The sequence below is a fragment of the Camelus bactrianus genome, chromosome 12 (genome assembly GCF_048773025.1).
Source record: "Camelus bactrianus isolate YW-2024 breed Bactrian camel chromosome 12, ASM4877302v1, whole genome shotgun sequence".
Classification (NCBI taxonomy): Eukaryota; Metazoa; Chordata; class Mammalia; order Artiodactyla; family Camelidae; genus Camelus; species Camelus bactrianus.
In genome coordinates this window covers 70,078,178-70,093,517 of record NC_133550.1, presented here as the reverse complement: position 1 = coordinate 70,093,517, position 15,340 = coordinate 70,078,178, and the positions used below count along the sequence as shown (strand labels likewise).

The window sequence follows — 15,340 nt, the reverse complement described above, 5'->3', positions numbered from 1 at the left end:
GCGCTGTCCCCGCCTGGAGCGCGATTCCGCACATGCATGCTAGATCCCGTACCACCCTGCTGCCTGCCTTGCCCGCCGTGCCTCCTGTCACCCTGTGTTTTTCCTTGCACTTCTCTCTGAAATTAGCTCATTCCCTTATTTTCCTGTTTCTTGTATGTCTTTCCTCACCCTCACTTTGCGAGAGCAGGAGCTCTGATGATCTGGGCACCAGTTCCCCCAGAGCAGCTCCTGGCCCAGAGAAACTCCTTGGAGATGCTCAGGAGGCTGAGGTGGGCGCAGGGTGGGGATGGTCAAGCTTGGCCTTGAAGGGGCCCCCAGGTGAGGAGGTGGGGCAAGTCAGTGTTGCAAAATGACTCGAATTCAGTTCAGAGGAGCCTTGTGGAGACTCATCCCCACTAGGTGACCCCGCCGATGCCTGCATGGAAAGTGTGGTTCTTGGAGGGGCTCCCAATCTCCTGCCCACCTGGGCTCAGACTGAAACCCGAGACCCTTGACAAACTCTCCAGCTCCCTCCTGGCTGGGGCTGCTCTTTCTTCCAGGAGCCCCGATTCCACACCTACCTTCAAGGGGCCGCCTCTGAACTTTCTCCTGGGGCCACAACGAGGCTTCCCAGACCACGTGAGAACCATCTTTGACCCTGTCACCATGTGACCTCGGGGAACCCCTCAGCCCCGTCCAGCTTGGGGTCCTCATTGCTGAGATAAACAATGACTCTACCAAGCTGGTCAGCTGATTGCTCGGCTGCTGCCTTGATCATCCCTGTGTGCCGTTTCACGTGTAGCAAGATTGTGGCAACAAGTGGGAGGCCTACCTGGGGCTGCTGCAGGCCGAGCACACCGAGGGGAATGCCCTGGAAGCGCTGAGCCTGAAGCCCTACTGCTGCTGCCACATGCTGCTGGCCCACATGGGCCTGATCGAGAAGCTGCTCAATGCGTGCCCCTGGAGAGGTGACATGGACACAGCAGACAGCATCCTGCCCACTGTTCGTCCCCCCTGGTGTGGAGATCTGGAAGCCATGCCTGCCCTCAGCCCCATCCGTCGGTTTGCATCTCCCTCTCTGGAAAGAACCATCCAGTAAAGGTTTTTGAGGACCACCTGGACATCCTATCAGTCAAAAAAAAAAAAAAAAAAAAAAAAAACCCAAAACAAAAAACGATGACTACCTTCTGCGTGGGGTGGGGGTGACACAGACAACGGGGAAAACGTGGTGAGGTCCTGGTAGGTACTCAGCACCCTGGAATGCCCCCTGCAGCCTGATGGATTCCCTTCCACCTGGGCCCACCCGGTGTCTTCCCCACCTGGCCTGCTGGCGGAGTACCCTGTTCGCAGCCTCCTTCCTCACTGCCTAGGAGACCAGGCCTGAGCCTGGTGTCACCCCTCCCTCTTCCTCAGGCCCAGGCCCTCCTGACCTTGCCCCCTGACTCTGCTGTCCTACCCACACTTTGAATCTGGTGGGACTAGGTTTTTGAGGGCCCTCACTGAGCTCACAGCCAGAGGGGACGCCTAGTGGGCTCCAAGGGTTCCAGCAGGTCAGCACTGCGGGGATGACCCTCCCAGCCCTGGCAGCCTTGCCTGTGGCCTCGCTGCTGAGCTACCGGGCCTCCCAGACTTCCCTTGGCCCATCCCACTTGGGCAGGTGCCTCTGCAGCTGAGCTCCGCCCTTCCCTGGCCCCTCCCCGCAAAGACGACCCAGCGGGCAGCCGGGCTTAACATTTAATGAGGCCGCCGCCCCTGGGGCGGGGCGCAGGCCCTGCTGGAGGCGGCGCGGCTGCGCAGCACGCTGGAGCGCAGGGCCGGTGGGTGGTCGCCTGAGGCGCAGCGCACGCCTGAGTCGGCCCCTGCGCGTTGAGGTCGCCCTGGCCGAGGTCGCTGTACCACCCGCCGGCGCCCGAGCGATCGCGGCTGCAGCTGGCGAAGGTGTGCGCGCCGTCCACGCAGGGGCGCCGCCGTTGAGGTCGCGGTCCAGCGTGCTGAAGCCGCTGCCCTCCTGCTTGTCGCTGCGGCCCAAATCCGGGACCGCGTCCCCTGCGCGCGGGGTAGCTTGGGCGGAGGCTCCTCGGGCGCTGCGCCCTCATGATATTTCCCAGCCATGAGGGACCCCCAAGGGAGGTGCAGTATCCTTGCCCAGAGAATGAAGGCTGGCAGGTGTGGGCTGGGAAGTCGGAGTCTCTGGGTCCCCTCCTTCCCTCTAGCCCCTTGCCTGGAAAACATGTCAGCAAAGCAGGGTGCCTGGGGGCGGGGCGGGGAGATGGCCCGAGAGCCCCCAGGCCTCCCAGGCACTCACCTGCGGTGCCAAGCGCAGGCTGAGATTGAGCCGGTACAACTGGTCTCCCTTGTCCACGCAGAATTTGTCATAATGGGCCCACAGAGTTGTCCGTGTCCCGCAGGTCCACCATCAGCTTGGTGTGCAGGCCAGGCTGGGAGGTCAGGCCCGAGATGTGCTCCAGCCCTAACCAGTGGTCACCTGTAGGAGAGAGGCACCCAGGCTGAGGTCTGCGCCTGCTGGCAGTCCCTTGCCGCCTCCTGCCACCCCTGCCCTGCCCTGCCCTGTGTTCTTGGTGGGGCTCAAGCTCTGTCCCCTAGGACAAGGCCTGGGATACCTGGCTACTAGTTCTCTGTTCTCCTCAGGCAGTACAGCCCTCCTCCCTCCCAAGTCTCTGAAGCTGTTTGTACTCCTGCCAGCACCTCTCAAAATCCAGCAGCCTCTCCCTGCCTGCGACTCTGAATCACTGTCCAACCACTGTCATACACATGTCACAGGAAACTTGGGGGCTGGGGCGGCACATCACCGTCATCTGTGCTGGCGGTGCCTGGGCACATCATGCAGGCCTCCACTCCTGTCTGAAAGGAGAAAGGTGTCCACTCTCCCCTAAGCACTTTATGTATTTGGAAAATGAAACCTTTTTGTTTTTCTGCTTGTCACTATAATACAAACTTGCATTGTAATAAATTCCAATTCTCAGAAATAGGGTGGAGATTCAAAGTAATTCCCCAGGCCTCAGGCCAGTGGCCCACAATTCAATGCATATCATTTTGTACCAAACTTGTATCCTGGGCGTCTTTGTTCGTTCCCTTAGAGGTGGACATTTGAGTTTCCCCTCGCTCTTCCTGACTGTAGACAACCTCAGAGAACGTGCCCCTACCAGGTGTGAATGGGCTGAGGATGGCCTCTGGGAGGCAAGTGCCAGGCCCGGCCCTTCCCCTGCCAGCCTCGAACAGTAGTGTCTTGTTTCTGCCACAGCAGCACGCCAGCTGTCTCTGCAGCCCCCACGCTGCAGGCTGCTCACCTGGAAGGGGTGCTGGCTCCCTTGGCTGGACGGTGGACACACCCCTGGGGCCCCTCTGGTTCTCCACCCAGATCTGAGAGCAGCCCCTCCCTGTAAGAGACGCCCCAGGAGGTCAGTGCTCTCCAGGTGACCGGGACCAGAGCCCAAGAAGGGCCAGTGGACAGTCCAGCAGATGATTAATAAACTGTCGGCCAGCCACTGTTGCCTCACCCCGGCCACACCCACCTCAGGCATCTTCTGTTCCAGAAGTGGCTGTCCCTTGGGCTCCAAGCATGTGCCAGCCCCCAGCCCTCTGCCAGGCCTTTGATTCCTTGGCTCCTCCTGCTGCCCCCAGGCACCCCCTCTCCCCCATGGGTCCAACGTGGATCTCACCTGCTGCCCTTGGAGGGTCTACCTGGGCTGTCCCGCCTTCTTCCCCAGCCCAGCTGGCCTCTCCTAACATGGGACTGGAAGGGACTTGTCCTCTGCCCCCCTCCCTAGACCATTGGGGGCAGGGACCCAGGCGGGTCCTCACCAGGAGAGGCCTGCAGGGTGCAGACCTGTGGGTGCCTGCCGGCCCTCCCTCTCCCCCACATGTAGCCAGACCTCAGGGTTCCAGCAGTGCTGCCTGGACCTGTGGAGAGGACCTCAGTCTGGGGAGGCTCAGGAGCCCCCTGCCCATTGTGAGCCATCAATGCTGGCCCAGGGCAGAGGAGGCAGGAGAGTGCGGAAGACCCAGCACGAAGGGAGAGCTGGGCCTCCTGGGGCAGAGACGGCGAAGGGAACCCCAGCCCCGCCAGCCTCCTGCTGCGTCCCTGGAATGGCCCACGCTCCCCTCCAGGCTCGCTGTTGTCCTTCTGGGCAAATCTTAGCCACTGGTCCCCACAGTTTTGTTTAGATCGCTGGACTCGCCCACCTCCTCCCCTCCCACATGCCAGGGTGAGGGGCTGAGCAGGGCGGGGACCGAGGGTGAGGGCAGGGGTGCACACTAGGGACGCGGGTGCACCCAGCCCGGGCCCCACGGCCCAGGGAGCACTGCCCTTGCCACTGAGTCCCATCTACACACGTCACCAAACAGGCTTCCAAAAGTAGGCTTTATTTCAGCTTCTTAGAGGCGCACACACGCGCGTGCGAACGACAGTTACGGTCCAGCCCGAGGCCCCCCAGCGCATGCTGTGGGCTTCACTGGATTCAGGCAGACACCGAATCAACACAAACACAATCAAATGTGAACCCTGGGCCCCAGACAGGGTGCAGAGGCTGCGTCGTAAACAGGTGACCAGGAGACTGTGCACACAGGTGACGAATGGGTGGAAGTGCTGTGTGGGGCCAGCTTGGTCCTGGGCCAACCAGTCCCAGCCCAAGGTGGGCTCACATGCAAGGTGGAGGGCCCCGGAGGACATGCCGCCTATCCACTGAGGGCGGGGTGACCCCAGGTGCCTCCACCAGACGCACCGGGAGCAGGTTCGACCCGCCGCGGCCCAGCCAGGCGCACGCCCCAGAGGGCCGCAACCCCGGCCCCGCTGCCAGGTGGCCGGCCTGGCTCCCTGCGGCCCAAGCCGATCCTCCCCACATGCTCGTCCTCTTGGAGCTGAGACTCCAAGAAAAAGATGCTCTCTTTGTCCCAAGTGGAGTTAAGGCTTGTATTTCCTGACATTTGCTTCAGTTTGTTTTAAGTTAAAATTACCTGAGTAAAAAAGTTTCAGACATTTTTAAAAGCCAAAAACACAATCTCTGCAGACAGAGCTTTGCTGGCGCACATCCAGGGCCGCCAAGCTTGGCCAAGCCACCCTCTGCGGGGGGTACCCCAAGGAGCTGCACCCAAGGGCTTCGTGGGGCCACCCTGCCCTTCCCAACATGCTGGCCCAGAACCCACCATGAGAAGCCCCTACTGGCGGAGAGAAGGCACAGTGAGGTGAGCGATGGCCGGCTGTGGCCCACACGCTCTACCTGGGGCCAGAGGGTGTGGGGGAGCCTCAGCCCCTCTCCCGCCAGGTCATCCTGCCGCCGTGACCTTCCTGAGGGCCCTGAGCAGAGGGGGCGGTGGGGGCTCTGGGAAGCCTGCGCTCAGACGGTTAAATAATTCTTTATTCGGGTGGGTTGAGGGAGGGCAGGCGAGGCTGGGACTGGACCCCCACGGCGGGTGGCACCCAGGAGCCCCTTGGCTGTAACACCGGAGCAACTGTGGCGGTCCTCTCGGGTGTGGTGGCTCCCTCTGTCCTTCCTACTTGTGCGGCCAGACCTCGGACGCCTTCTGCAGGCAGTACTGGGCGGCGGGCAGAGACAGGACCAGGCTGGTGGCGCGGCGCCCCATCCAATACAGGCCGTAGCCCAGGAGGCCCAAGAAGGCAGCCTTCAGGGCCAGGCGGGACACTCTGCCGGAGACGGACGGCGGGGGCACGCTGGGGGAGGGAGGGTGGGCTGGGCCTGGTTCGGGGATGCGTGATCCCCAGCCCCCAGTCCGGGCACGGCTGCCAGCTCTGCGTGTGGGGGCGCGAGGAGTGGGTGGGTGGCACTCACGTCATGATCTCCTGGATGTTGAGGTCAGTGGTCCAGTTTTTCTCGATGCCGGGGACGTGGCCCATGCCCACAACACCCACCACCACGGAGGGGACGCACTTCCTGGGCTCGGCTGTAGGGGGAGCAACCCTTCAGTGCCCGCCCATCCCACCCAATCCCCAGAGGCCCGCCCGGCAGCCGGGCCTCACCATCGGAGGCGCGCGGCAGCTCCAGGCGGCGGGCGGCCTGCCTCAGCATGTAGGTCAGGTAGACGTCACGCTCGGAGACGATGGTGCGGTGCAGGTCCGGAAACTCGCCGATCATCTCCGCCATCATCTGCTCCAGCAGGTCCTTCTGCTTACACCGCTCCACATCATCCTTGCTGGGGGCAGAGGGGCACTGCCAGCCCGTGGGGACGCAGTGGCCAGCAGGACGCTGGTGCTGTTGGCCCCGGGCAGGGGCCTGGGCACCTTCTATCTGGGATCAGGGCAGAAGGAAGGGGCGGGGAGGTTCAGCCCAGGAAAAAGAGGGACGCCTGTCAGGAGGCTGAGTGGTCCTACCTGATCGGGTCCGACAGGAAACACAGGCCCCAGGCCAGCTTGACCTTCTGCCAGAAGGAGAGCGCGGCAATGGCCCTCTTGAAGGTGACAGGGATGGGCCGATCGCCCAGATGGAACTTGCAGAAAGGCACCTTGCTGGCCTGGGCAGAGGCTGGTGTCGGTTGGGGAGCCTTGAGCCCCAGGGGCAGCTCCCGAGGGCGGAGCCCCCTCCCCGGCCGGGCCCAGGCCCACCTCCTTGAAAGCCTCCCTGAACTCGCCGCCAGGGGCCATGCCCAGCTGCTCAGTGATGTGGGCTGACACCTTCAGCAGAAGCATCTGCATGAGTCCAGACATGACCCCGTTCTGCAGGGAGAGCGGGCCTGAGTCAGCCAGCTGCACGGTGCCCAGTGCCCACAGCCAGGGGCCGGTGAGGGCCGCGCTGACGTCCAGCAGGGCCTTGCAATGGGCGCCCACACACTGTGGATACGCAGAGGCCCTTTGAACAAACTTCCCAGAGCTGGGCCACCTTGGGGCCACACCATCTTGGACCAGCTGCCTGGCCTCTGCCCCATGGATGCCCCTTCCCCTCTCACCCCTCCAGCCCAGACTCCCACCCCACCTGCTCACATCCTCCTCAGGGCGCCTGTCAGTATGAGTGGACTCGGGTCCTGTACCCAGGGAGATGCCGTGGGGGTGACAGCTCTGGGCAGGAGGCCTTGCCACATGATCCCGAGACCCCCACCCCCACCCCTAGTGACCTGTTCAGCATACCCGGGGTCCTCGGGGCCCCTGGTCAGCTCCTGCCTTGGGGTAGGGGGGTCATCCATCCTCTCTCCCGGGTCTGAAAACTGCCCCTGTCCCACAAGCCAGGGGGAACGGCCCTTGACCAGACAGAGCCCGGGGAGCGGGGTGCCTCTGCACCACTGGGAAGGCCAGGCCTGCCCCAGGCCCTGTGCCCAGGGGGCTGTGTGGCTGCCAGGCGGGCAGAGCCCGGCACGCCCCAGGCCCCCGCAGGCCCAGCCTGGCGTAGCCAGCTGGGAGGGCCGCACCTGCCTCACGGCCTGCTGCAGCTTCTCCAGGCTGAGCTCCTTGGCCTCCCGCAGCAGCGTGCGCTCGTCCATCTTCAGCATGGACACACGGTACTGGCAGAGCTCCACCACCACCACGTCAGGCTGCACCTCCCGGATAGTCTGCGAGGGACATGCCGGCTCCCCACGGCCCTGTGGGCAGGGCCCATGCCGCACCCAGAGGCCCCCACCCCCTGGGCGGCCCTGCCACCAACTCAGCTGATGCTGCGACAACTCAGGGCTTCAGGCAACTATCAGCGGAAATGACCAAGCAGGTTTGCTCGTCCCCAGGGAGGAGAACACCCAAGGCTGTCAGGGCCTGGCCTGAGGTCAGATGGGCGTGGCGGCCTCACCTTCACCACGTCCTTCTTGCTGTCATCGCTGAAGTGGGCCGTGCCCACCACGTACACCCTGCTCCCATCCTCGGCCACCAGCTCGGTCACCGTACGTGGCAGGCTGGGCCGCGCGCGCCTCCTCTTCAGCTTCATCTCCAGGAGCAGCTTGAAGGCATCCACGTCGGCTGCAGGGACAGTGAGGGCCAGCTCGGGGACGTCCGCTGCCGGGCAGCCGGGGCTCCCTGGGCACTGGGTGGGGCCGTGCTGCCCTGTGGAACCTGGACACGCAGGGGGTCCCTCCTGGCCCCTCCCTGAGGAAAGGGGCCTGGGCCTTGGCAAGCTCTGCCCCCGAGGAGGCACCCAGGCTGCTGGGGGCCCTGGGGGGCTCTGAAGGACCGAGCCTCAGGACCACCTGTGCTCAAGAGCCCCCTCCCCTACACCCCAGGGCAGGCCAGGGGCCCCTCGCTCGCCACAAACTCGGGAGGCCACCCAGTCTGAGCCCCTGCTGGCTGGGAAGCTGCCGCCCCTCCCGCCCAGCACAGTGACCTCAGGGAGCACGCACACAGGTTCTGGGGCTCTCCAGGAAGCACCCTGGGCACCACCTCCGAACCCCCTGATGTCACGACGGGTTCTGGGTCAGCCTGCAGAAGGAAGGGGAACACTGTAGCTGGGACAACCGCCCTCTCCGGGGCCAGCCTGGGATTTGTCTGGTGGCTCTTCCAATGCCCGGAACTCCTGGGACCCACCTGCCACGTGCCCCGGGACTAAAGGCCTCCCCATGACGACCGCCTGACATGCGGCCCACCCTCAAGGTGCCCGCCCTGGTCCCCCGGGCTGGCCCAGGAGCACCGCAGGCAAGAATGTGGAGCTCTTCTATGCACAGAAGCCAGTGACCCCAGGAAGGCCATGGTGGGGGGGAGCCCCATGCTTGCGGGCAGCTGGCCCAGCCCTGAGCCCACAGCCACCCCAGACCCAGTGCCCCGGCCCAGGCCCCTGACCTCGCGGGGTGGCTGGTCCTCCTGCTCGTCCATAGCTGGGTGGCAGCTCCTGACACCAGTGAGTGAAGCCTGAGGAGACACAGGAGCCCAGGGTCTCAACAGGGGTCAGTGTGCCATGGGGTGCTGGACGCCCTGAATGAACCCTGGGCAGGGCTTCGGCCCATCAGGCCCCTGGTCAGTCTGGGGCCGCTGAAGCGCAGGCTCCCCAGGCCCGGGCACAGCAGGCGGGAGACCCCGGCCACGAGCCCTTCGAGCCCCGCAGAGCGGGGGCTGACTGCAGACAGGGAGACACCCAAGGGCGGGGTGTGCTGCCCGACCTCCAGCTTGCCCAGCGGAGAAGCCCTCAGGCCGCTAGCCAGACCTGGATGTCTCCTTTTTGAATTTGGAGCAAAATACAATTTACAGAATTCCCTCAAGAGAGCTAGCCGAGTGGGAAAAGGGAATCTGCACGCTGGGCCGGCGTGGAAGTCCCCGGCGGCCGTTGTCCCGGGCCGGGGCCGCTGCCCCGCGTTCCGGAGTCACGTGCCGTGACGACACGTGTCAGCACAGACTCGGGGAACAGAGGGGCTAGGGGGCGGCACCTTGGGGGCTGAGATTCCTGGTTTGAGAAAAAAGATGCCAACTGGAAGAAGCTGAGTTAGAAACTGAGACTGTCTGGGCAGGCGCCACCTTGGAGAAAAGCCCGGAGCGGAGCAGGGGCGGGGGCAGGGTGTGGGCTGGGGCCTGGAGCCCCCAGGCTGTCCTCGTCAGAGAGAGAAAACCGCCCAAGATGGGCCATCGAGACCTCCAGAGCTACTGGGGTCTGGGGTTCGGCTGGGGCCATGTCAGGACACGGGGCTCTGGACGTCACTAGACCCCCAGATGCCATGGGAAGTTCAAGCCAGAGTCTGACAGGGCCTCTGCTTCCACCTCTGGGGCCACCTACGAGTGTCGAGCCGGGGTCCTGCCGCCAAAGGACAGGGTGCCTGGCACACGTGGGCACCAGGAGAGAGAGGCTCAGCCACGGCGGCCAAGGAGCTGCTTAAAACGACGAGCTCACTCGGACATTGCGTCAGGGAGCGATTCTAGTTTGTTTTGAGTTGCGGCGGGGCATTGTGGTTTTGCTTCAGTGTCTGTGCTTCGTGGGCAGCAGCTGGGGCCCCGAGAGCCCCGCCGGCCCTGCCGGCCCCACACAGGCCACAGAGCACGCCCAGGGCTCGCATCAGTCTCGCTGGGCTGCACGCTTTCGCAACTTCCGTTACAAAGAGGAAAAGCAAATAATAAAATAAACAAAAGGCTACGTCAGGTTCCTCCCTGCTTTGTACCCTGTGACCCTAAGCCTTATCCCAATCTGGGCTCTGTTCCCAACTGATGCCCAGTACCCACTGCTCCTCTCTGAGCCCCCGTTTCCTGTCTACAGCCGGGAGGACCCGTCGGGCAGGTGGTTCAGAGCAGGGGCAGCTCCCTGCCGCATAACCAAATGCCCAGACACACCAACGCGCCCAGGAGCTGACCTAGAAAGGGGCAGCCCATCCCAAGGATGGCTGGGCCTCTGGAAGAAAGGAGGTCAGGGAAGGGTCAGGAAGAGGAACTGGCTTAAGGCCAAAGGAAGTAACTGGGCCCCATGGGAGGCGGGGGGTTCCAGCTGGCCCAGAAGGGTGGCACTCAGAGCCCATGGGCCTCTGCAGGGAGCAGGGGAGCGGCCCTGGGGTCTCAGCACTCCTGGCTCCCGGCCCGAACCTGAAACAGGCCTCTGGCTGACCCAGTGGGTGGCAGCTCACCTGGCCTCGCCAGGGCCTCTTCCTTCCCTCTGCACAAATGGAAGCATGCAGTGACGCAGGGCACACCCGACACAGAAACAGGAAGCCGTGTCTGCAGGCGGGCTGGGCCTCCCGCCTCAGGCCCCGCACTGGCCCAGACCGTCCACCTCAGCCGCCTCGCACAAGGCTGCCCAGGTGCTAGAAAACTGCCCCAGGAAACATCCATGCTGTCTTGGGAGCCTTGTGTGACAGTCAGCAAGAGTGAGGCCACCGTGGCCTCCGTCTCCCTCCCACTAGTGTGGTGTCCCCAGTTCTGGGCCAGTCCCCCACCCTCCGGGCACTGCCTGGCTAGACGACCTGCTACCAGCCAGGAGGAAGCCTGTGCCCACGGAGAGGGGGCAGACAAGCCTTGAGCCCCGAGATGGCTGGGCCACCAACTGTGGCACAAGGACCCAGGTCCCCTAGGACCCCCAGTGCGGGCACATGGCCTGGGAGGGTGCAGGCAGGAAGGCCACCGAGGCCCCTTCCATGCCAAGAATCCATGATTCTGAGCAGCGTCTCCTTCTGACGCTGTCACAGCCGTGCACACCCCGTGTTCTGGTCCCCTCAACCTCAGCCTGGCCCCGCCATACCCTTGCAGGATGTAATTTCAGTGGGTTCTCAATCCCTCCTCCCTGCACCCTGCTCACCATGACGCAAATATTTACAGCGGGGATCCGAGCCTCTCTCAGCTGCCTGAAGGGAGCAAAGGCCCCACCCCAACAGCACCCGGGACCCGGTGCCCGCAGGTCCGCTTTCTGGCCACAAAATCTCTGGACGATGGTCCCAGCAGCTCACCACACTGCCACATGCTGCAGGGAGCACAGACCCCGGGCTAACACCCTGCAGCAACGCCCCCTCCTACATCCAGCCCCACCAGCAGCACAGCTCCAGGGAGCCAGGCGCCAGGCCATGCTGCGGCCACCGACGCTCAGACCCTATGGAGCTCAGCACAAAACAGGACGACGGTCCTGCCAGGCCCAGGGGCCCCCTCCCTCTCCTCAACCAGCTGTCACCACTGAGCCAAACTGTCCCCGGAGCATGACCTTAGGAGCACTGGGCACACCGGTGGGAGCTGCCTCCTGAGTGTGGCCGCCGGAGCCCAGTCCTTCTGGCCAACAGGCCGGCTGGTTGGCCAGCCGCCACCAACCGTGCTGCGGGGATGGCCACAGGCTTGGCCAGATCTCAGGCCACCACTGAGTGCTGCGTGGCCCTGGGCAGGCTGCTGTAACCTGCTGGGGCTCTCAGCTCCTGCCTCCAGGGCCGAGGGGTGAGAGCAGCTGCCCAGCTGGCCCACAGCACAGCACACCACACTCCGGGGTCACTCCAGCCCAAGGCCTCTAGACCTCTTTGGGCCTCCCATTTCCAGGGTGGTGGGCCCACAGGGCATGGGAAGAACCGGCAGCCTGGTCCCAGGACTCTGTGTGGAGGGACGCTGCCATGATGTGGCCCCGCAGACGACAGAAGTGGTGCCACATGCTCCCAGGAAAACAGACACCAAATCTGAGGGACTCCCCGACATCCCCGAGAGGACCCACCTTAGCAGGTTCAGCAGAGAATGCACCTGCTCACGGGGCAGGGGGAGCCCCACTGGCGATAGGGATCCCCCAGGAACACATTCCTCACTGGGTGAGGAATTAGCACAGAACACGATTTGCTGGGGGCCCGGCACAGGGCAGACCCGAGCACACCAGACAGTCACAGTGCGAGTGGCCAGAGGCTCCCGCCCGCCCAGCCCAGGCAGCCGTCCCCTCTCCTGGTCCCACTGCTGTGGTCTGAATTGTGACCCCACTCAATTCACTTTCTGGAGTTCTGGCCCCAGCGCAATGAACTTAAGAGGTGGGGTCCCTGGGATTTGATTAAGGGTAGATGAGGTCCTGAGAGGGCCCCACAGTGGGACTGGAGCCCCAGTGGGAAGAGACACAGGAGAAGTGGCTATGTGAGGACACAGCAAGGAGCCAGCTGTCTGCAAGCCAGGAAGAAAGACCCCTTCCCAGCAACCACAGCAGCCAGCACCGTGATCTCGAACTCCCCACCTCCAGACTGTGAGAAAGCAGTCTGTTAATGTTTAAGCGCCCGTCGGTGGTATTTTGTCACGGCCCCAGAGCAGACTGAGACAGCCGTTCTCTTCCCCTCACCCCTCTTAAAAATTAGGAAGCCAGAAACTGCCTTCGAGACCCCACCGTGGCTCTCCACTGCTGGCCAAGAGCTGACCAGCACCAGATGGAGTTTCCAGAAAACCCCCATTTCCCAACTAACCCACTAGGTCTGCTCAGAAATCCAAGGGTCCTAAACTGGACCACAGGCTGCAGAAGGAAATGACTAACTGAGAGGCAGCAGAGTGTAGCCCAAAGCCCTGACTCCCACCCCACCCCCACTTCTGAAGCCTGGGGTCTGAGCGCTCCCGGCTCCGGCCTGAGCCTGAAACAGGAGAACCTCCTGGGTCTGATGGGCGCTGTTCTATGGAGGTGGGGCAAAGGTCAGAACAGGGGTAGAGGGCACATGCCAACTCACATCTGAGCTGGAGGTCCACATGGCTCCTGGTCCAGCACACCTGGCCGACCCTCCTGGAACCTGGGCACTGCCTGGTGCCAGGTCCCCACACTGACCACCACTGCAGGGCACAGTGGAGGGGCCTGCCTGCCCACCATGCTGGGCTGTCTCCTGGCAGCTTTGCCTGGCAGCGTCAGACACCACAGCAACACCGCCATCCTGCAAGGCTGACCGGGGCCCCAAGGTCAGGGCTCCCTCCCAGTCACACAACAAGGGGGGCAGCAGCAGCAAAAGGGACAGAGGCCCAAGGAGAGCGGAGCCTAGACCGGAGCACAGTGAGCTGGGTGGCCTGTATATATCCTTCCCCAGGGGCTCCCGGAAAGGCAGAAGTCCACCTGGAAACCCCCAATTTCCTGATAAAGGTGTCCTGATGTCCCAAGCCAGCCCAGGACTTCTGAGGAGTTCCTGTTGTCTCCCATGTGCCTTGGCTTCCCCTCCCGGGACAGTTTTCACCAAGACACATACGTGAACTTTGTGGTACTTTGTGGCATGCAAGGTATGTCTCAATAAAGCTGTTCGCACAAACAAGGGGCCAACAGAGCTTCGAAGTTCCGTCTACTCTGCCCATATGGCAGCCTCGCTCGCTCGGCCTGAAGGGCAGAGGCCTCCAGCACGCGGAAGAGCCCAGGGTCTCCTGCTGCCGCCGCCTGGGGAGGTGGGGACCCCGCGCCTCACCCCCGACCCCAACTCCTGGCCCCCGGCCCCCGACTTCGGCCCCTAGTCCCCGCCTCCAAGGCCCCGCCCCCGGGCTGCACCACCGAGAGCTCCAGCCCTTGCGACCCTCGCCGTCGACCCCGACCCAGCGCGCGCTCCTCGGAGGCCGGGGCTTCCCCTTCCGGCCCGAGACCCCACGCTGGGGGCTGGCTGGGCCCGGACAGAAGAGCGGCGGCCCCCGACCTCGATCTGACCCTGACCCGCTGGAAACCCCGCCCGCCGCCCCCCGCCCCAAGCCCGTGCCGCGCGGCGTACCGAGGCTGGGCGGCGTTCCTCAGCCGGCCTCCATGCGGCTCGTCGCCCCACCGGACGGGGCGGACCGGGGCCGCGGGGCGGGGCGGCCGGACGGGCCAGGGCCGGGAGGGCGGGCGGCGCGCTGCATGCCGGGAAGCGTAGTTCAGCGCGCCGTCTGCCTCCTCTTGAAGCCCGCCCAGTACGCGCCCAAGGACTACAGTTCCCAGGGGGATGCGCGCGAGCGGCCGCGGACTCCACTTCCCAGGAGGCCGCGCGTGAGAAGCCCCGCCCCGCCTCGTATCCAGCGCCTCGATCCGAGGACTCAGGCGGTAGCTATGGGACGCGGGTTCGAGTCCCAGGCCTGCCAACCAAGTGGAGCGTGGTTGCGAAGCGCACTAAAATTCTCTGGCCGCAGCTCTCAGTCGGTAAAAGGGGGTTGCCGTTCATACAGCATCTGCGGGATGGCTTTACGTGCTATGATACAAAACTGTCAATCCTGCCCGAAAGGGACAGCGATAGTGCAATGCGGGGAGCAGAATTTGGGTCGCGGATTGCACCGGTGTGGGCGCTCCGACCACCCGTTGGTCTAGCGGCTGGGGTTCGCGGGGGCGATGGGGCGGCCGGGGACGGGGCACGGAGCCGGGCCGGAGCCCTGGGGGATGTCCGGCGTGAGGGGCAGCCCTGTCCAGCCCTTGCCTTGTCTGGGCCTGAGGGGCCAGCCCACTAGCGGTCAGATCTCGGTGCCGGGCCTCCCCTCGGGTTCCAGGAAGGGGGTGCCTGGCCCAGCCCTGGTGATCCGTGCAGGTCGCAGACTTCCCCAAGTTCTGAGTCCGGGAGTGGCCCTCCTGCGGCTCTCGCGCGGGGAAGGCACCTGGCCAGCAGGCTGGGCTCAAGGCTGACGCTTATGTGCGTCGCTTCTGGTCCACGGCCGCGTCTAGCCCTCTCTGTCCAGTTCCCGTTGTTCATTTCCTTAGTGCCAGCGCAGATCACTTCTGCCCTCCTGACCTCTTGGCCGTTCACACAGGAGAGCTGTCGTCCACTCTATGCTCTTGCCCTGGGCTAGAGCCAGTCTGGTTTAGATGCCCGCGCTGAGCTGGTGTGGGCACGGAGAGAGGCCTGGGTGCCCGTCCTGGTTGTCTGGGGTAGGGTGCCAGGTTCTCCCAGAGCCCCTCCTTGTGGGAGAGGAGCAGCAACCCCCTGGCCCTGTCCAGGGCTGGACGGTGTGTCAAAAGAACACTGAGCACATGGTGCGGCCCCTGCACTCACTGGGCAGGCGGCGTCCCCTGGCGCCTGCAGAAAGAAGCCTGCTTATGTGGAACCCGGACCTGCGGCCTTCTGTTCTCCAGCAAACAAGGGC

At 64.0% G+C, this 15,340-nt stretch overlaps 1 protein-coding gene across 4 annotated transcripts; it reads right to left on the bottom strand.

Annotated features, from left to right (window-relative positions):
- Window positions 1-4,346: 4,346 nt before the first annotated feature.
- TRABD (TraB domain containing) lies at window positions 4,347-14,093 on the bottom strand. Of its 4 annotated transcripts, none has more exons than XM_074375816.1 (10): window positions 14,005-14,093; window positions 8,705-8,773; window positions 8,269-8,347; window positions 7,725-7,891; window positions 7,354-7,494; window positions 6,557-6,667; window positions 6,326-6,465; window positions 5,975-6,147; window positions 5,787-5,898; window positions 4,347-5,532 (listed from the first exon to the last, which is right to left on the bottom strand). In XM_074375816.1, exons 2-10 carry the CDS (start codon window positions 8,735-8,737, stop codon window positions 5,334-5,336), a joined length of 1,155 nt encoding a protein of 384 aa, XP_074231917.1. In that variant the 5' UTR covers window positions 8,738-8,773; window positions 14,005-14,093; the 3' UTR covers window positions 4,347-5,333. The 4 variants fall into 4 exon arrangements, with proteins under 4 accessions (XP_074231917.1, XP_074231920.1, XP_074231918.1 ...); XM_074375817.1 differs by having other exon boundaries at window positions 5,337-5,668; XM_074375818.1 differs by having other exon boundaries at window positions 5,337-5,641.
- Window positions 14,094-15,340: the final 1,247 nt, after the last annotated feature.